This window comes from Colossoma macropomum, unplaced genomic scaffold (assembly GCF_904425465.1).
Source record: "Colossoma macropomum unplaced genomic scaffold, Colossoma_macropomum, whole genome shotgun sequence".
Classification (NCBI taxonomy): domain Eukaryota; kingdom Metazoa; phylum Chordata; class Actinopteri; order Characiformes; family Serrasalmidae; genus Colossoma; species Colossoma macropomum.
This window is the reverse complement of record NW_023494810.1, coordinates 20,482,513-20,504,769: the sequence shown is the minus strand read 5'-3', so window position 1 is coordinate 20,504,769 and position 22,257 is coordinate 20,482,513. Positions and strand designations below refer to the sequence as shown.

Genomic DNA, 22,257 nt, shown 5'->3' with positions numbered 1-22,257 from the left:
GGGCAAAGACCACCAGAACACTGCTTTCTAAGTACGGAATATTTTGCTGTAGGTTTTAGTTATGTTTTAGATTAATAAAATATTTCTAAATCTTATATAGAGATTTCTATATCAGAGATTTCTAAAAAAATGCACACAAGTTGCACAAATGCCACCCCAATCATGGAATCACCCACATAATAGTTGTGTTTACCTGTTTAAAATGCTATGCTACATATGTTGCTGTAAATAATCCAAACTAGTCAGTTTGCAAACTAAATTTTCCAGTATGCTCATGTTAGTTTCGCAACATGAAAAAAAGCTATGCCTACAGACTGTAAGATTGTAAACTTTCACATGTGCATAGGAATAAATATTATTTGAAATGAAAATGAATAATCCTCTGAATTTAGGTATTTTGGCAACGATTGAGTTGAGCAGAATACTTTAAAGATGCAGTGATGACTGAATATCAATATATTGTCCTAAATGTATTCAGTAACATATTCTGTTACATTACATAAAAATGTCACATATTCTGAATACCTTTGGAATACATTTAGAATCCATTTTGATAAGGAACATGGGAAAAACTCTGCTGTTGTAATTTTTACTTAATTTACACTGTTCCTCATTGTCATTGGTTAGCACTTTGTTATTAGTCTGTGTTTCTGTTGTTCATAAGCTTATCCATAATCAGTATGAATCATTTTTCTGAAATAAAACAATGCATGGGCTTATTAGGAACACAGTTGTACTAGGATTAAAGGGACCTCTGTAATCCCAGTCCATACTTTTCATCATTTCTGTTTTTTATTAAATTTTTTTAAATACACCATGTAAAGCTTGCTTGATTAATCTTTTGTTTTGTTATTAAATACGCCATAGGTAGATATAGGTATTACTGGGGCTTAACCTCATACATATTGTCAAATACTTGTCCCACTTTTGCTCGCCATACTTGAAAATTAAAATTACTTGAGAATTAAAGTATTCTAAAAGCATTCTCCTAAAAATGTAAAAAGTAACTGTATTTTGAATAGTGCCTTTACAAAATGTAAAATGTTTGTCTTTAGGTTTAATTGAATTTGGACCAGTGTTCTATAAAGCTTGGCTAATCTAACAGCAGTTGCTATGAAAGAATGCTTTTGTTTGTAAAGCATGGATAGGTCAATTATCTCACTTTGTTGTCATACAATTTAACATATAATCAGTACTAATTTATATTAGTTGTATGAGTAATATGTTTCACAATACTAATGACTGTGTAACATATTAATCTGTTTTTCTCTACTCTCTATTCTCTTGCTGTATCCACTGCAGTGTCCAAATCCTGTTTCACCCATCCAATCATACCACTACCCTGACTGTAGCTGTATTTGTGGTTAGGCCTTCCCAGGAACTCTTTCCTTCCTTTTACTCATACTGTGTGATTCCTCCTCTCTTCTTCATTCTTCTCTTCTCTTCTTTTCTCTTCTCTTCTCTTCTCTTCTCTTCTCTTCTCTTCTCTTCTTTTTGGATGGATTGTGCTCTCCCAGTCCAGGCTCCAGATTTTAGGCTAAATCCAGTGCGGAAACTGGTTCCCGCAGCCCGTGGTGGTCAGGTGAAGATGGAGTGTAAGCCTCGAGCTGCTCCTAAACCCACACTCTTCTGGAGTCGCGGCACTGAGCTCCTGACTAACAGCAGCAGGTAATACACACCACAGTATATCTCTTTTTTTTCTCTGAGGTTGCTGGATTTGTAAATAGTAGATGTGTTGCCCTTCCCTGATGCAGAGTTACGGGGTCTTGGAGAATGTACTGTGATGAAAGCTGAGGAAAAAAAATGAAAAGGAAAACAAAAAGAGAGAAAAGCGGACGGTAGACAAGAGCACTTATTCAAGCAATAACTTCAAGACGGCACTCACATCAAAGAGTTTCAGTTGATTTCATCATGTTTGGCAGCATCCAGTTTTTTTTTTCAGAATGGCCCAAATGGGCTGACCTTGCTTTACGGGCTCTGAGTTCAATGGAATGTAATGCAATGATGAAACAATGAAATAATGATTGGAGTAGCTGATTTCTTTTGATAGATCAGCTTCAGGCTGGGTACCTGGAGGTAAATAATAATGTGTGATGAATTTGCCCACAGGGTAACAGTCACGCCAGACGGGGTTTTGTGGATCTATAACATCAGCCGGGCCGATGAAGGGAAGTACACCTGCTTTGCTGAGAACTACCTAGGCAAAGCTAACAGCACTGGGCACCTGTCAGTCAGAGGTACATTAAACCTTACAAATCTAGCGTTGTTTTAATGGACTATTTCAATGTTATTACATAAATAATTATATAGTTAAATGAATTATAATGAAACAATATTTATTCATAAAAAATATTATTATATTAGAAAGGTGTGAGTCTGCGTTTCAGGCTCTTTTTTTCATTTGCTTTACACAAAAAAATAAAACATGGAAAAATGTCATGCTTTGGCTTCTTTAAACAAACATTGCTCATTGCTGCCTCTAACTGTCATAGTCATAGTCATAAGAGCCATGACGTCTTACATTTACATGTTATTTGTTGTGATGTAAATATATGAAAGCTTATAACTGTGGAACTGAATTGCCATCAGCTCAAATAATTGTGATTATGTAAAACTTGTAACAGGCCCCAGATATGAGAAAAGTGCTTTATAAATGGAACAGATAAATAAATAAAAAATAATAATCAAATATTTCCTAAACTTGTGAACACTAATATGATATTAATTGAAAGTGAAGAATCCACAATTCCAACAGAATTTCTTGCTCCCTGTCTTTCAGTGAGATATGAAAAATAATACATATAAAATTACAGCTTTTGTTATTGCTGGGAATATCCGCAGTTCTAAGGGTTGACGGCATTAGTTTGTTTGGTATTCAACATCCTTCTGATGTTTGGAGATTACACTGTGCACTGATGCCACTAGACTTCCCCCTTAATCTCTTTTCATAATCTTATCTTTTTTCCAAATACCCCTCAACTGCACAGATGCCACGAAAATTACACTAGCACCCTCCAATGCCGACATCAACCAGGGGGAAAACGTCACCCTGCAGTGTCATGCCTCACATGACCCAACTATGGACCTCACATTCACCTGGTCGCTCAATGGGGTTCTGCTGGACCTGGAGGAACCAAATGGACACTACCATCGTGTAGAGGGGGTAAGTGCTTTACAACTACGCTTACTTTTTCTATTGTGAGGAAAACCAATTAAACCTGCACAGTTTCTGTTACGTCTAAGTAGATTGTGTGTTGTTTTGCCCTAATTCGTAGATAATATTTTCAGGTTGATGACAGTTAGGGGTGGGAATCTCTAGGCACCTTACGATTCGATTCGATTACGATTCAGAGGGCTGCGATGTGATTATAAAACGATTTTCGATGCATCTCGATGCATCTTTTTTTCTATATAGCATTTATATTTTCTCACTGTGTGAGCTCAAGTTTCGAGTTCAAGTTTCAAATTTATTTCTCATTAAATATACACAAAATATACACAAAATATACACAGAATATAGAGACAATATACATTTTAAAGTGACTAAGTGACTCGATGTTATCGTTATTTAAAGTGACTTGGTACTTTTAAAGCAAAGTATTTGTAATGATCCATACTGAATTTACTTCCAATATCTTTTTTAATAAAACAAATGGAAGTGATGTGGCAAGTGAACTAGACGGCTCTCATTCAGTGCTCTTGTTTGGAGCACGAGAAGCTGCTGCTACTCATCTGCGATAAAATGCGCAGTTATGGTGAAATAAGATCCAGTGGCAATGGATGTCCACGCAGCACGTTACAGCTATTCTACCTGTTTTCTTTAGTGATCTTATAACTTCGGTTTTGGTCTTGTTGTAGAGAGTGGGGAAGGGGAATTGCTGTGTCAGTAAAATATCTTTGAGACGGGTCGTGTGCAACATAGCGCGAAAGCCCTGTTTCGCAATGACTGAGAACCGGCGTGCAGACAGCAGGTCACCTAGCAATGATGTGTTATTCGCATTTATAAGCAGCGCAGTTGGTTTCCTGGTCCGTTAAATCTGCAACGAGAGACTGTCACACACTAAAAAGTGGCGAAGCTGAAGTCAGCTTCTCTTTCGAATTCTCCCATTCCACCTTAAATGGTGCCGTATTTACATTCGGCACCTCAGTAAGAATTTAAGGTGGAATGGGTAAATTTGAACAAGAAGCTGGAGAATAAGAAGCGACTTCAGCCTCGTAAAACAGTCGAACATTTTACAAGAAACTGATCTACTTCTGAGGAAAAGTTTTCTGGCGGAGATGGGAGGAAAGCGGCTATAGCTGAGCTAAAGCTTAAAGCAGAGCAAAGTAAATCTGTGCTCTCGTTTATATTGTTTAGTCTATACTAGGACATCATCACATACTGAGACATACTGGACAGTAAATCTTGTAGCTCCCAAGGTGGTGTGATTTTTGTTGAAAGGACAAAATGTCTCTTCTTAACATTTGGGTTGTGACTCCTGACCTAACCTGGCTTTTAATGCAGAGGCTGTCGGTCGGATTTCTCGCTCTTCCACTTGTGTTTTTGTTATGTGCCGCCACAGACTGTCCGGGCACTGCACTTCCGCACTTCCGAGTTCCGCCTTTTGCGTTCCGTCAACATTACGTTATAAATTAAATATTTAGAAAATCGTTTTTTGACATTTGTGAATCAATTCAGAATTGTTCACATCCGCATCGCAATGCATCTAAGAATCGTTTTTTTTCCGCGCCCCTAATGACAGTGCAGTCAGCAAAGCCACAGTCATATTCTCTCAGTAATGAAGCAACTTTGGCTTCTGCTGTTGAGACAAATTGTTGTGGATTTAAGCAGAAGCATGTTGTGGTGAGATTTTGATGATGTTCGTAATGAGTTGAGCAGGATTATTATTTCTTTCTGAATTAGCATCACACATCTCAGCAGCCTCTGAACTGTCTTATAATAGTACATACTTCTGTTTAGCTCTGCCTGTATTCAGCCACTCTGTGGTTCTGCTTAGTATTCATTCATGCTGTGAAGCATCCATAAATTAGGAAAATAATGAAGCACGATAATCCACATCCAATTATGAAAAGCTGAACACTCTTCCTACTCTGGCTAGCGCTGGGCGATATATTGCCATTACCAGCGTGCCAGTCTTAGTGTTACATGGCAAAATTCATTTTTTTTGTTTTAGAAGTAGATTACAGTAGATAAAAAAGTTAATAGCTACGGTGTCACTTGTGATACAAATTACTTTAAAACTAAATAGAGTTCACTAAACTTTTAATAGTAAGTTAACAGAACAATAATCTGTGTTTTACACTGTTAGCTACATTTTTGAAGTTCAAAAAATTCAAACTGTTAATCAGCAGTCACTGCAACCAGATTTTACAGTGTAGTTTTTTGTATCCTTAAGGCAGTGACTGGTTATCAGTTGTGGAGATTTGTGACAATTCAGCTAGTAAAGAGACTTTTCAGTGTGAATTATCTTTGTACTAAGATGCATTTGGGAAACCCAGGCCTAGTGGTTTATTAAAAGGGGAAAAAATGGCAAGTGACCACTCGGGCCAGAATGTCATATTTTGTGGCCTGAGACATGATGCAATAGGCAATGTCGACCCCTGAAAATGACACTTTGATATTGTCATATGTTCAAAAATGCTGTGATATTGAATTTTACCAGTACCACCCAGCACTAACCGTAGTGTTCTTTTCTAACTTTTTCTTCACTTGTCATCTTCCACAGAAAGAGACCATAGGTGACCTGGCCATTGTGAATGCCCAGTTGAGTCAAGCAGGCATCTACACATGCTCAGCCCAGACGGTGGTGGACAGTGCAGTGGCTTCTGCCCGGCTGGTGGTGAGAGGTGAGGGGTTGGTGTGTGTGGGCAGAATTCAAGCAGGAACCTCATTACAGCTCTCTAGGATAGATCTGAGTTGAGCAGGCCTCGGGCAACTGCCCTTACGCTCATTTTAGCTCTGTTTGGCGTTTCACAACTGATGGATGAATCCAGGATTTACTTTAGCACAGTGTCTTTTAGGGCTGCACTATATATTGTTTGTTTGTTAATCATTATCGCAAGTCACCGATTCACAGTCATGTTTTGGCCAGCCCACAAACATAGTATTTAATTTTTATTGGCCAACCAGAACTAAGATAACATTACCAAAAAGTGAAAAGAGATGTTTAATGAGCGGTGAAGTTGGTTTGATTTTCATATATTTAAATTTTTTTCTTCAATGGCTTTCAAACGATGGGCTAGAAAGGTTTTGTTGTGGGCAAATAAGACCGTCAGTTCCATTTTGTTTGCATCTGAAATTGATGTAGAACACATAGATAGTCGTAATTACTATGAGAGCTAAACACGGGTCATTGGGTCCCAAGCACAACATGCGTTATGTAACCAGTAGAAGGAAAATGATTGGCGAAGCTATGAGAATGGCCTCTATTTATAATGAGATGTGGGGTTTCAAAAGGAGATATTCGCCAGATTTTGTATACACTAATCTTTTGGCCTTGGTATGGTAAGCAACATTGTTTTTTTACACCAGAATGCAACACAATTTTTATGTTAAAATCACTGAAATGTTATCATAGTAATGATACTCCTGGACCTTGCTATAGGGGATTGGTTCTCACTTGTTTCCTTGCTCATGAGTTTTCATGTCTGTCTTTAAACCTGTCACTTTACTGATTTACCAGTGTATTTTAATAAATTGCAAGGCTTACTGCAGTTACAATATGCTGTAATCTAATACAAGTATTTTGTCCTTATTGTGCAGCACTAGTGGCTCTCAGTGCCATGGAATATGAATAAAGGATGTGTATTTTTAGCAAATACTCCTAATAAGGGTACCAGCATGCTGTCTGATGCAAATTGTTCTGCTTCTAAAAATACCAAAAGCTCATGGAACCCCTGGCATTTGAAAGCACTCATAATTATGTTGTAGTGCTTTCTCTCACTCTGGGCATGTGAGTGGCTCTGATGGGAGGCAAATTGCAGTATGTACCCTGAACAATGGCCAGTAAGGATAAAGCACCTATAATCCTTACATTGCTCTTTTTTGTCTTTCTCTTTCCCGTGTTCGTTCTAGGACCTCCAGGGCCCCCTGGAGGTTTGGTGGTGAAGAGTGTGAACGAGACAGCGGTGGAGCTTAGATGGAGTCGTGGCTATGACAACCACAGCCCTATTGGAAAGTATGTCATTATGGGCCGCTCTGAACACTCACATGACTGGAAGAGGATGAGGACAGGTGAGACAACCCGTTTTTAGACCAAGTTATAATCAACATAATTTCTAATTTACTTTCGTTGAATATTTGGTCAGCAGTACCAGCAAATATGTTTAAGATGTAGGAATTATATGATAAATATGATATTTAACCCATAGAAGTCATAGTTTTCATCTGTACAAATTATAATTTTTCATTTTATTATGATTTAAATTTGATGAAGCAATATTGTTGTTTATACAGTCTTGTTTTGGTGAAAAGAATTTCTTATCAAAACATCAGAATATAATTTAAATGTAAATGTGCTTATTTCATAAATATGTAATTATTTCTGTAATTATGTAATTACATTTAAATAGTGTAGCAAAACGACAGTAACACTACTACTACTACAGACTACTCTACTGGTGCTAGCTGTTGCTTTTAATTTGTCTTTCAAAGAACATCATGTTCAGTAAATTTAATAATAACCAGATGTTCATTCATTATGCAACGGCCTATCAAGACCCTGTTAACATCGAGGGCAACGCTGAATCTGCCCGTGTGATTGACTTGCGGCCCTGGATGGATTACGAGTTCCAGGTCATTGCCAGCAACATTCTGGGCAGTGGAGAACCCAGCATGCCATCACAATCCATTCGCACCAAACAGGCAGGTCAGAGAAACGCTCTGCTTTAATCATACACATTACAGCACACTTAGGCTTGTTGTCTAGAAACAGATTAAGCTTAGTTTTGAACTAAGGAGATTTTCAGTGTCCCCGTAGTTTAGGTTCAAGACTGTGCTGTCAGTACTGTCACGATCTCTCAGTCTCTATTACTTGATTAAAAAAATTATATGGTAAAATTATAATTAAACGGTAAAATTATAATTAAAATTACCTAAAATTACCTTATTATTCTCAATGAATTGACAGCTGTTAGTGGGTAACTAGCATGATGATAAAATCGCCTACTAATCTCTCTTAAAGTAAGAAATTGTTCCTAATCTACAGTTAACACTGTCTGCAGGGAATAAACTTAAATATGGCTTAACTTTTCTGCAAATTTTAGTGCGCAATTTCTATTTATTTACATTTTATTTATTCTGTATGAGTTATATCGGAATACATAAAATATGAAGGAATACATAACATATAAACCTCAGCGCAGGATACATTTTCTGTTTTATTTTTTTCTAAAATGATAAATTTAGCAAATAAGCAGTAAATGTGTTCTCTGTAGAGGATGTTTTAACTTAGTATCGCTTCAAATATGTACAAAACACATAGTTTGTCTAGTAACACCTAAACCTATGATTATATATGCATTTTTAGCATCTTTTTTATGTAACTTTTTTATAGACTACCTTGTTTTGAAATATTTTTTAAAGACTATGCATGATTTGTTTTTGTTCATTTAGGTCCATTTTTTATTGATCAGACTGAAAGCCCTGTTTACTCGATTACTTGATTACTAATGTAATCAGTGACAGCCTTAAGACTAAGCTTGCTGTGAAGTGATGTGGTTGTGTCTCTTGAAATAAGTGTTGTGTATCTTTGGGTGTTTTAGCTCCTACAGTGGCACCCAGTGGCCTTGGAGGAGGAGGAGGAGACCGCAATGAGCTCATCATAACATGGACAGTAAGCATGCTCTCGCATCCACCTATAGTTTTAAATTTTATATGCTATAGTACTTTTTGTGTCATTCTGATTTCAGAAAATAGATGTATTTATACATGTTAATATATTTACTGATTGTATTACATAATGTAGCTGTCATAAGAAAACTTTGAAATTGTAACTTTATAGGAGAAGAACCTTTGTAACTTAACATCTGTTAATGGAAGCTCTTCATTTTCATCAAAAAAAATTCAGTATGTCCACACATCATGCACAACATTGTAAATGGCAGCTGACATTTTCAAAGGATGAGGAAAAAGAGTTATGAGGTTTTGTTATGGTAACTGCAATAAGTAAAATGTTTGTTTTTCTTTCCTGAATGTGATATGTAGCCCATGGCAAGGGAATATCAGAACGGAGACGGCTTTGGCTACATCCTGTGGTTCCGGAAGCTGGAGACTCCATCGTGGACTGTGGTTCGCGTGCCCAATGCGGAGTCATCACGATATGTCTACAGCAACCAAAGCCTTTCACCATACTGCCCCTTTGAGGTCAAAATCAAAGCCTACAACAGCAAAGGCGAAGGCCCATTCAGTCAGATAGCTGTGGTGCACTCTGCAGAAGAAGGTAAGAACCTCAAGGATGCTGGCTGAGAAAGCTTTGATTCTCAGCACTGCAGTGACACCAACACAGTAGTGGCATGTCAGTGCATCCCACTGGTGCAAGTGTATCAGGCATAACAGTTCTGCTAGGGTTTTTAAATGCCTCATTGTCACTGTTGGATTCAGAGTAGTCCACCAATGAAAATATTCAACCAACTGTGGTTCTGTAGTCATAGGCTGAAAACAGGTGAAAGGCCAGAGAATGACTAATGCAAATTTGGCATGAAAAACGATGAGATACACTCTCCAACTGTACACCCACAAGACGTACCAACCAAGTAGGTGTGTCTAATTAAGTGGCCAGTAATGGTGTTTTTACAACTGGGCAGTACGATACAATACAGTATTAGAGATCTGAACTCTACCCATACTGATCGAGTAGCTGTGTCTCTGTTTCCCATCACATAACAGAACCATGAAAGTAGGCAGAGTTCTCTTTAGCTTGTGCGGTCACATGATTTCTTACACAAATCTAGTGTTAACACAAATAAAAGTAGCAGCAATGGAGGAGCTCTGATGTATGTCTTGCAGTAATTCTGGCTGGCTATATTTTTTGTTTGTTTTTTTTGACATTTGACAGTGACACCATGTGAAATTGTGTGATGATTGACCAATCAGTGGTTTTCACCACCCATCCTTTCTGGCTTGGCATGCTTGGTACTACAATGAGAAGGGTAATCAAACATGGGTACTCAGGTATGGTGTGTCACACTTGGCAGAGGAAGTTACTTCAAAATGCTTAATCAAGGATTTACAACCTACTGCACTGTATGGTGAAAAAAACAGGCACAGTGTTCAAAAACCCCTGCAGTGCTACACAGTAAAATTATTTATTGTTACCTGGTTGACTAACCCGGTTAGTTTTAGTTCATTGAACTTCAAATAATCAGTAACACAATGTAAAACACATATTTTTGTTCTATTAACTTACTTTTAGAAGTTCAATAAACTCAAATTTGTAAGGCAAAGATGGCCTATTTGAAGCAGATTATTTTCTTATTTCCTATGACTTTACTGACAGAAGGAGACCCTAGATCAGCAGTCCTACTCTGAGAAGCTTTGTGAATACAGGACCAGGTTACAAACTTTTTTAAGTTAAAACACAATCATTTTTTTGTGTGCTGCACTTGATACTCTTCTACCAGCACGAAACACAAACGTAACATACTACCACCATGTTGGTGTCACTGCTGTGCTGGGAATAGTCCACTACCCAAACAATAGGGTCCTGTGGTGGTCCCTTATGCATATTATAGAGCAACAGATGAACTGCAGTTAGTAATTGTAAACCTACCAAGTGCACCCACATGTATCTGATAACCAGTGGTACAAGGTACAAGGTAGGTGTACTTAATAAACTGTACTGTATACAGCACTAAGTTGCAGCCAGCCTGTCCACAGGTTTGTTTTTACATTATGGACTATAATGCCACATGTAAATGTCCTTAATACTTAACACTTAAATGTAAAACCTCAATGCAAAGTATCAATGTTTGCTGAATGCATCTGGTTTTGATTAGCTTGATGTTTTCTGTATAACCACTAGAGGTCAGTCCTGGAAGTGGTTAAATAAAGATGGTGAAAAAAGAATCTCTAATTCTGTCTCATTCAGAGCCCACAGTGTCCCCCCGCAAGATTAATGCCACAGCTGTAACAGCCTTCGAGATCCAGGTGTCTTGGGAACCAGTCCAGCATTTAAGCACCAACGGAATACTGCGTGGCTATGAGGTCTGAATATACACCTCTTTATTTATACTTACACATTCAGTCATTTATGCCCTAGAAATAGTCATGCCATCTTCAGCTGATAAATGCGGAAGCCAAGAAGAAACGAAAGAACCGCAGTTTATGAGAGATTAGTGTGAGATTGCTTCGGTGTTAACAACGGTCCATAGTGTTGCCTGTTGGTCTATTGACTTGGCAGCTCAAGCACTGGGCATATAAAAGGTTTTTGTTACTTTATTGTAATTGTTTCTTTTGACAGTCAGCATGTGTTTATCTGTGCTGAGCAGACAAATAAATGAAGTAATGGCTGCTACATGACCTGAAGTGAACATTGTCTTGTTAATAATAAAGCATTAGTTGCACAACATTATTAACTACTGCTTGGATTAAGTTGACACTAGCTCAGAAGCTAATATGTAAGATGGTATAATATTTGACACTGGGGACCAAAATCTGGTGAAAATACTTCTGTTTTCTGCATTATTTTTTAAATTAATACAAATTCTGTTACCAGCATAACAATTTGAATGAAAAAGTGGAACGTTTGAAATACACAGAATTTCTTAGTACTTGGTATGTGTCTTTGCTTTAATGACAAGTTGAACAATTGCTGCAAGTTAAACAAGCCACTGATAAGTAGATCAAATCCACCTCCTAATACATGCTTCAATAGAAGAGATAAGATTAAAAAGACCCTTCTATATGAAGGCCTTAGCATAGTCAATGTCCCATATTTGCTTAAATCTTAATAGTGACCTAGAAATAATGCAGAATATTTATTCTTCATTTTCCTTGTCATAACTTTTCTTTGTTCAAAAATGTTGAATGTTGTTCATTTTTTATTTCTAGCTTTATATAATAATTATTTAAATAATTATTTAAAGTAAAATCTGAAAATCCCAGATTTTCATTGTAGTCTCTTACTTTTGGACCCCATTGTATATAATGCCTGCTCTCTTGTCATATAATACCTAAGGTGCATAGCATGGTAGTTCTAGTATTGTTACTGTTAAATTGCTTTAGATCACCTAAATTAATACTGTTAACTTTAACAGTATTAATTTAAGTGATCTAAAGCAATAACAATTAAAAATTATACAACTAAAAATTAAAAAAGATAAATACAAAAAGAGAGGTAGAATACATACACCCAGGTTTTGTACTTCAGGTTTGGTATACAATGCAAAAGAGCCTGTAGTTTCTCACAAAGCTGCTTTCTCTGAATTTTAGTACCAAGAATCAGTATTTCAGTTTTTGTTTGATTTAGTTGTAGAAAATTGTGCATCATCCACTGACAAACATCTGATACATCTGTCAGCCTGTCAACAGAATCTTGATTTTCATATTTTCAGAGTCTTGATTTTCAGAAATCTGTGATTTTCTTTTGAAAAATACATGTTTCAGACTGTGTTTGGGGGCTGAAGTCTAATGAAAAGAATATCCATTTCTGAAAGGTTTTTCATCTCTGCTTAATGAGTGTCACTTATGCTAGAGTGGCTTTTTGAAAGTAAAGCAAAGTATACAAGATAAGGATAATATGACTGGGGAAAGGCTTACCATCACCCTTTCTATCAGTATTAAAAAAAATAAATTACTGCATAGTTCTGTTGGGGTTTGTATTGACATCATTTCCATATTAAAAATTTACAATTTTGTCTTTCAGTTTGCTTATGTTCATGGTGATATGTTTTATTCATGTGGAATATCAAGTGAAGGCTGCACTACACTTCTGATGTTGTGCTGTCCCTTTATTCCTAGATTCGGTACTGGCGGCAACACGAGAGAGAAGCAGCAGCAGATCGTGTGCGGACAGCTGGGTTGGAGAGCACAGCTCGGGTTTCTGGGTTAAGACCCAACACCCTCTATCATGTCACTGTTCTGGCTTATAACAGTGCTGGCACAGGCCCACCCTCGCCGCGAACCACCGTAATCACCAAGAAGCCCCGTAAGTGCATTGCTCATGTCCATGCGTATGACTGGGCTGGAAGTATATCTGCGCCCTCGTTTATATTTTTAGCCCATACTACGACATTAACACATACTGGACATTAAATGTTGTGGCCCCCAACGTGGTTTGACTTTGTTGAAAGGCAAAATGTCTCTTCTTAACATTTGTGTTGTGACTCCTGACCTAACCTGGCTTTAATGCAGAGGGAGCCGGTTGGATTTCTCACTCATCCACTTGTGTTTTTGTTATGTGCCGCCACAGACTGTCTGGGCGCTGCACTTCCACACTTCCAGTTCCGCCTTTTGCATTCCATCAACATTACGTTATAAATTAAACATTTAGAAAATCGATTTTTGACATTTGTGAATCGATTCAGAATCGTTCACGTCCGCATCGCGATGCATCTAAGAATCGAGTTTTTCCTGCGCCCCTACTGAGTAGTGTCATTTAAATACCTGAACTAAAAACCTGACTTGAAAAAACTGGTTATTAGAAAAGTGGAGTGATTTGTAACTTCACATGTATCTATACACACCATTAAAAGTTTTAAATGCTCCTTCAGTGGGGCCATGATTTCCCATGGAAGTTACCTTGTCATTGAGAACAGTGTGAGCAATGCATAACTTGATGGTTTTACTTTGTACGTCTTTTCATTTTCAGCTCCTAATCGCCCTCCAGGGAACGTTTCATGGAAGACGGATGGTTCTTGGGTAACAGTGAGGTGGGATCATGTTAAATCTATGGACAATGAGTCAACCGTCCAGGGCTACAAAGTAAGTGACACTCAAGGACATTTGAAACTTCAGATGTCATAGATGTTTGCTTGCATTTTTGTCCATATTGGGTCATATTTTGCATCATAAGACTGTGTAGAATACATACTCCTGCCATCAGTTCTTTTGAAAAGACTCCCTTAAGCCAAGCAACTGTATCCTTCATGTCATGCATGTAAGATATCCTTTAATAAATAGGCAGTTTCATGTGATCAAACGTGTACAGGAAATGTACCTGGTGACTCCTTCCTTGAAAGATCCACTCACAAGCTCCAGTTTGTCTTTGATGATAGACCACTGAAAAGTACACAGCCTTCAAAGCTCTGTAGATGGTGACGTAGTGGGTCTTGACTACCCATCTCTCTTATTTTATGCTCAGCGTTGTCTTTAATCTTCTTCTGTAGAATACCTGTCAGAACATGTCATGTACCACTTTGGTGATTGATTCATATGAGACGCACTGAATTGGACAGGCTTGAAATGAAACTGAGCAGTTTCATCAGATAAGGCTTGGTATGAAAAAGCAGCACTATCTGTACTTATCTTAGCATCTTATCAGTTTCGACCCAAAAACATTACTGCTGATAGATTTTTCTTTTCTTTTTTGCCTACAATTTAGAGCAGAATTTGTGAGTTTCACTTTATCATTATTCCTCTAGGTCCTTTACAAGCATGAGGGACAGTCAGCTCTAAAAGTTCTGGACAAAGGAAAGACGTCAGTCAATCTCCCCCTACCCAAAGACAACGGCTATGTGGTTCTGGAGATCCGCTCTTGGGGAGAGGGAGGTGACGGGGCAGCTCACGAGATCATAGTATCTCGAGATTCAGGTATGTCAGTGGTGATGACTGGAAAAAATAGAGTGGATGTGCTCAGTGGTCACACACAATGAAACTTCATAATAATAGGATATTTAATAATCATGTAATCAGCGGACATGCTGCTTTGAGAAGAACTTTTTTAGGGCTGTCACGATTAATTAAAATTGCATACTTGGTTAAAAAACAAATCAGATGTATTATTTTGATGAACTGGTGTGATTAGCGTAATACATGTTTTATTCTCCTGTGTTTCTCTCATAGTGAGCCTGATAGACATGCCTATTTCATATTCATACTTTTTTTTATATGTTTATTTATTTATCTATCATGTATGTCTTTTATAAGCGGCTGTATCTTATGTTTTTCTTGTATTTAGTTTTTCCCTCTGAGGTCCATTTATGACCGGTTTTTTTTTGCAGCAGTTTAATTTCCTTATGTGTACCATATGAACTGGGGAGTGAACAGTCTTTCCATGTGCTTATTTCAAAGAAAATTTGATTTTCTATGACATGGCCTGTTTAAAGGCCTCCTAGTTTATGTGTTTTTTTTTTTTGGAATATTTGAAAGGCTATGCAAGATTTGTTGTGGTTAAGTCCATTTTTGTCATCTGGCCCTTAAAAGGGGCCATAGCCTATATGTTTCTTGTATTTTATACACTTATAATGTTTGCTTGGTTTATTTACCAAAAACTTCTTTTTATCGCTTTATCCCTGAGAATTAAACAGGCTGTTTTGTTACTTTTAAGATTGATATATGTAAATAAGCTCTGTTCTGATTGGCTGCTCTGTGTTGTGCTTAATTCAAAAAGCAGTCTGGGCTGAAACACTCCTTATAACGTCAGTCTGTATGGGTGAAGTTAAACTGCTGTAGGTTGAATAGGCAGATATATGTAAATATCTTGTAAAACTTTAACAGTGTCTATATGCTACATCAAGCTCTTATTTAAAAAAAATAAGGCAAATATGCTTTTCCATGATATGGTCCATTAAAAAAATTGTCAGAATAACTGTCAGGTTACTTGATTATTTATATTATCAATAGTGACAGCCCTAAATAAGCAACACAAGTGGAAAAGAGTGACAGGAACAGTTAACGGCATTTTGTTTGTTCCACAGGAACTGGAATGATGGTTCAGAACAACAGTGCAGGCATTTCCAAATCCTCCTGCACATCAGTCCTGGTGTCAACCACAGCGGTCCTAACTCTAATTGGTTTATTGCTACTGTGATCAGCCAATGTAAATTTCTTTTTCCCACTAATACGCCATAGATATTGGATGATTACTCTCCAGGAGGGGTGGAGCCTTGGGCATTGGGGTCTTTGATTGGGAAAGTTAGGGTGGCTGGGATTTTGGTAATAAAGACAGTGAATGACAGTTGTTTTATTCTTTTGTATAAAAAAATACATTTTTTAACAAAGACTACTGGTCATTGTGGGATGTAAGGAGGGCTGACTATTTGATTGTGTTGTAAACCTCGCCTTATATGAAAATCAGCACATTTCTTGGTTAATTGGAAATGGGCAGTGATTATTCAGAATTTGGTACTAGGTTCTCAAATTCAACCATAATTTCAACTCATAACAGGCGCATAGACTTTAACAGATCCGATATGGTCAAGATCTCACTGTACTCTGTTTGTTTTATAGATGTACATACAGTGCTGGAATATGTTAATGGTGGTATTCCTATGCCACACTAATGTAGTAGAAAAAAAAAACTTTTTTATAAGTTGCTACAGTATGGCAGCATGAGGATTGAATCGAGGTGAATCTAAACGAGGATCCAAATGAAAGTTTACCTTTTTATTATTTTGCTAAAATAGTTATTTGTTTACGGTGTTTTGTGTCTGTCGACTTCTTAAACGTTGTAAAAACCAAACCCAACAGCATCAACTGTGTAAGTGTGTGTGTGTGTATGTATATGTCGGGCTGTTTGGAGATAACAGTTGCCATCGACACTGTGGAGAAACAAAAGTTGATTATTAATGTTCAGTAATAAAGAAGATAAGGCTTACAAAGTTATCTTCAGTTATCAGGGTTCTGTATTTATAATCATCTTTGTGTGTTATCTTGCCATTTTTCTTTTTGTGTTATGCAACAGCGTCATGTAGATCATTGACTGTAAATTACACTTTTGCCACAAAACTTGTTAAAGGGTCAAAAAGGAAGATACAGTGCAGTGGGTTACAGTGCACTCTGCTTTACCACCCCACCCCACCAAGGTGTTATTTATGGCTCTGGTTTCTTTTCTCTCTTGTTTGTGCAGTATTCAGTTTTACATGCATACAGCCTAGTTGTGGTGGAAGATTCGCAACTAAAGGCCATAAGCTTTTGGTTGATTCGTGGTTTATCTGCATGTGGAACACCACAGTTATACTAGATCTATTAACACCTCAGCAGAACTTGTATTAGGCAAGAATCAGAATGATTCCTAACTGCAGTAGGGCTGGGAGTTGATCCCAAAGTGTTGATCCTTTGATTCCATTTGGGAACCAAGAGTCGACTCCAAAGCCTTCGACTCTCAGATTCCACACAGTGACGTTCAAGTTTGACCGCACCCAAATGCGCATGGAGTATGACATATCCTGCTGTCATTGTCTAGACATGCTGTACAAAGTACAACATCAGTTTTGTTAATTAAGAATATTATTGTGTAGACTCAGCTCTTAGAATTGACTCCATCGATCCCTATCACTTGGAATCGGAATCAAAGTCAACTCCAGAATTTCTGGAATCAAACAGCCCTAATCTGCAGCTTCTTTTGCCTGTACAGTATTATTAGTGTCTAGATGTGTTTTGCATTAACATAACAAAGACAATCTTCTCACATTAGGCTTTGTCATTTCTCAGAATTTCAGATATTACATTAAATAAGAGTATGAGCTGTTGGCACACTTGCTGTAAACCTCAATGTAGGCAGTGTTAAAAGTGTCAAAAGCCCTCTACACCCTGTTTATGCACTGAAAAGTCATGCAATGAATTTATCTCATTCAATGTCTACATTAATGCCACAAGAGCAAAATATATCAACACAATTATTGCCAAAAGTGAAAGACAAAACTGCGTTGGTGTAATATATTTTATTCACATGGAATTGATGAACACATTTGCATGATGTCAGTTCTCTGCATCACTTGTTTTTATAGTGTAATTGAATTATGTAGGTTATTTTTGTTTTCTGTTTAAACACTGAAGGAACAGGACAGATTAGTTCTCTTTATCTGACCTCAACCCCAAACACAGTATTGTTTTCTAGTTATTTAGCTTATCCCGTGGTATTTATTCAAACTAAAATTTACCAAAAAATGTTGTTTAACTGTAAAACTATGACTCACTATATACAAAGAATTTAGAAATGTTTTAGTTGCAATGTAGAGGAGCATTATGTGTTAGCAATTCAGCAATGTAGAATTTCACCACATGCACTGATACATAAAACTCTTCATCTAGGCATAATATAGAAACACTTTAAAGCAACTTCTCTCTAATGTGATGCAGGTGCCTCAGGTCACTGTGTTTGTTAATATCTGTCAACTATTGATTAATTTATTATAATCTTCCATGGACATTCATCTGCAGACTTCCTCAACCTTCTTCCTACTGAATAATGACTCTTTACTCCCAAACCTGTTACTGTTCAGGGCAAACCATCTGCAAGACTACTGGAAGCAAGTATTGTAAGATTTGAGAAGCTTTCAGTGATGCTGTGTGTGAATATTGTGCTTTTCGAAATTGCAAAAAGAAAACCTGCTCTCAAGGTTATCAGAGCCCAGTATGTTCAGTAAGCCTCATGTATAACTCATTCTTTTTGTGTTGCCATAGCATTACACAGAAGCTGAACCTTTGCTGCTGATCCAGCATCATTTTCATCCACCTATAATTCTTGCAGTTACACAAGACATCTGGTCACAGATCAGTAAAAAGGGGCAGCTTCCTCAAACGTGTCATTTTTCTAAGGAAATGTCAGGAATCTTTTGACTGGTCAGTTCAGTATCATCGAGCGCAGGTTGAGTTGTCCCTTTGAACCTCTGTCAATGTCCGGTTGAGCCTGTCCAATGTGAAGTGAATGAGCCTACCAAATGGGACTTGTACATATTCTTCAATAAACACATTTTGATTGTATTTGAAGAAATTGTGTCTCTGTATTTGATATTAAGCAAAATTCTGTTTAAGTACAGCATGTAGTTCAGAGATCACCCTTCCTTCATTTAATTTTCAGGTGGAATGATTAGATATAAGATAATCCACTTGCAAAAGAAATGGAAAAAGTGAAAAAATGTCCAAACTGATGTTGGAAAAAAATAAAAGATGGGACTCTTAACAGCCGTGCAAGACCTGGTAGGCCTGTTTTTAAGTGAGAAGAGAAACTCAAGCTCCACTCCTGCTTCAGATCTGAAAAAATCCACAAGTGTTTCTGTCCATCCTTCCACTGTGAGAAGTTCTCAGTGCTATGGGTCTGAAAGAAGGCCTAACTGTCAGGAAGCTGTTACTGAGAAAGAACATCACAACACCTCGTTCCCATCACGACTACTGTGCTGTGAAAAATGAGTTAATGTTTCAACTAAAAAATGAATAACTCTGTTCGTTAAAATGTAATGACCAACAGGACATGACATAAATGAAGGGTGGTCACTGACTGTGACACAGCATTGCACTTCTGTAAACGGAAGTAGAGGACACACTTCTGTTCAATCAGGAGTATTGTAGTGATCATCTAACTGAGTAGAAAAGAAAATATGTCATTCAACTTATTCGGATAAATTCAGCCTCAATAGCCTTGTAAAATCATTCCTTTTTTACTCGGACTCTATTCTTTGCACTCATTAACTTGATTTAAAGTTGATTTAAAAAATAAAAATTCAGCTGTTTTAATTTATAGTACATTATAGTAGCTGCTTTATTTTTTATTTTTTGTAATCAGCATTTCCATTACCCTAAGCCTGTTAACATAAAGAGTCGATAGTTCAGCAATGAAAAAGTATGTTCTTAGCAGATCACAAAAGTGAAAGAGTTGGTCCAGTCTTGGAGTCAAAATTCACAAACAGCAATTCTCATGACAATCATATTACATTTTTATGATACCTTATAAAACAATAGCTGCCGTATCAGACTTTTCTTACAGACTTACCGCAAAAGGCTATATTTGAGTGACGTGGAGGGTTGCAGTCCACTGGACACGGTCCAGAGGTGTTTATATTTAAAATACTGTAATAGCTGGCAAACTATGACTTACAGTTGTATGTAAAAGTTTGAACACCCCTGGTCAAATTACGTTTTATTGATGTTTTGTTTCTAAGCAAAAATGATACATCTTCTACAGGGAGCAAACATGGATATGGCATTTTACTGCAAATTTTACAGCACAATTTCTGTTTATTTGATAAGTTTAACATAAAACAAACATAAATAAACGTTTTTTTTGCACTAGCCACATTTTGTTTTATTTTTTTCTTCAATATGTTAAATTCAAGTAAACAGTAATTGTGCGTTAAACCATGCAGAAGTGCGTTCTCTGTAAATGTGTTATTTTCATTTAGAAAATCAACGAAATATCATTTGACCAAGGGTGTCCAAACTTTTACATACAACTCCATTTGACAGTTACAGGGTTTAAGAGGCGTTTTACGTTTTTTTGGCCTAATATGCATTTTTTTTTTTATAATTTTCCTTCTGAATTCGTCAGCTAGCAGAAAAAACATTCCAAACACATAGGCAGCACCAGTGACCACCTCCAGCACCTCTTATATGGTTTCCCAAAAGCCACCTCAAAGCACCTGTAGTTTTTCAAAAGTTCCTCCCACCTTCAAGATATGTCATCAGAAGTGTTTTCCAAGTCTGTCTCAAGTGCCCCTTCAAGTCAAATAATGAAGCCATTGGCAGTTTCCCCACTCTTTTCTCTATTTTCTCTCTCCTAAAAAATGACTGTACATCACAGCTGTTGATCTCATTTGTCAGGAATTACAACCATACACACCAAACACACCATGAATTAACAAGTAGATTTATAATTTAACAATCGATTGCCTATTACTATTACTAGGTTTACACCACTTTAGACTGCTGCCCCAAGGTTCAGTCAAACTCTTAAAAGCCTCACATCCATAATAAGCTGTATACATATTTATTTTTGGAAGGAGGTTAACCGTAATGGTTTGTTGAGATAGCTGATACTTCTTTATTGACTGGGATATCCCCAGTGCTGTATGTGTAAATATAATAATCATTTTACAGTTTGTTATATTTCCTGTCTTTTAACCTGATCAAAACCTAGACAGCAAATGACTTTCAGTTTAGAAATCACAACGCCTGGTTCCCATCACCATCACCATAAAAAATGAATTGATGTTTTAACTTAAAAACGTTACAAATCTGGCTTAAATTTTGAGTTTATTGAATTTCTAATACAAAGTTAACAGAACAAATATCTGTTTTACATACTGTTAATGTATTACTTTAGGTTCATTTAAAGTCAACTGTTACTAGCTTTTTAATTTAAAACACTGAATCATTATTTTACAGTGTGTAAAGAAATTCCAAGTAAATTTCTCTACAATGCATCATATCACATCAAACTACTGATTTGTTTACATCCCAATGATTGAATTAAGTAGAAGTTAAAACATTTAAAAAAAATAAATTAATAGGTGTGCACATTTCAGAAAGGTGTGAAAATGTGAAAGCTATCCTTTTATTATTGTGCATAAAATTAACATTTTATGGTTTGTAAGGGCTATGTATAAGCAAATGTATGTTTCAATTTTGGGCCCCAGAAGTTATGTATCATGATTAACAGAGTAATTAAGTCAAAATCATATAAGCAGTTAAAGTCATGTAAGCATGTTGAGCTGTTAAAATGGGCCATAAACTGGATGTGAAACTTAATCTAATTGTATATTTATAATTTTACCATTTGTCTTTCATTATAAGCTAATCTTTCTGATCAAATTGTTAATAAACTTTGATAGACACCAGGAGTTGACGGCTTTAAACCTACTTCCTCAGGTCACTGACTAAGGTCACCTGCATGTACTTGTATATCTATGAAGTTGAAAGGAACTCAAAGCCTACATCTAGGCCCTGCTTTGAGTGTTAGAATAAAGCAAGTGGAGCGATCACCACACCACCACAGACCACCACTGTTTTTCCAGAAGTGTTTATAGATGCTTCATATCCCATGAGCTCACTCTGATACTAAAGTATTGTCTTAATTCATTACTATCAAATATACAAAAACATTGCAGGGCCAATATCTCAGACTCACAGTGTCTGGGATGACTTTGAATGAGATGGCTATTCCATATTTTATTGTTCAGAAGAATAAAAGAGCAAAGATCAACTAATATTATATGTTGCAATAAGTGAATGATAAGACTTTGTCATCTAGAGACGCTTTCATTTGGGCGTCTCGATGAGGATGATTTATGCAAGCTTACTGTAAAATGGAACAATAATGTGCACCATAAATCTTTCTTCTGAATTCATCGGTTATCAGTGTATTTCCCGCTTCCCGATTAGAC

At 36.9% G+C, this 22,257-nt stretch overlaps 1 protein-coding gene across 1 annotated transcript in view; it reads left to right on the top strand.

The window, feature by feature from the left end:
- Positions 1-18,868, top strand: part of cntn2 (contactin 2) — a 48,003-nt gene extending 29,135 nt beyond the window's left edge. Inside the window, exons 11-23 of the mRNA XM_036559748.1 lie at positions 1,518-1,668; positions 2,110-2,237; positions 2,988-3,163; positions 5,727-5,847; positions 7,076-7,234; positions 7,719-7,868; positions 8,764-8,834; positions 9,206-9,440; positions 11,088-11,203; positions 12,959-13,145; positions 13,809-13,921; positions 14,581-14,749; positions 15,856-18,868. Coding sequence (XP_036415641.1) covers positions 1,518-1,668; positions 2,110-2,237; positions 2,988-3,163; positions 5,727-5,847; positions 7,076-7,234; positions 7,719-7,868; positions 8,764-8,834; positions 9,206-9,440; positions 11,088-11,203; positions 12,959-13,145; positions 13,809-13,921; positions 14,581-14,749; positions 15,856-15,968 — 1,889 coding nt within the window. The 3' untranslated portion in view covers positions 15,969-18,868. The remainder of the gene's footprint in view (positions 1-1,517; positions 1,669-2,109; positions 2,238-2,987; positions 3,164-5,726; positions 5,848-7,075; positions 7,235-7,718; positions 7,869-8,763; positions 8,835-9,205; positions 9,441-11,087; positions 11,204-12,958; positions 13,146-13,808; positions 13,922-14,580; positions 14,750-15,855) is intronic.
- Positions 18,869-22,257: the final 3,389 nt, after the last annotated feature.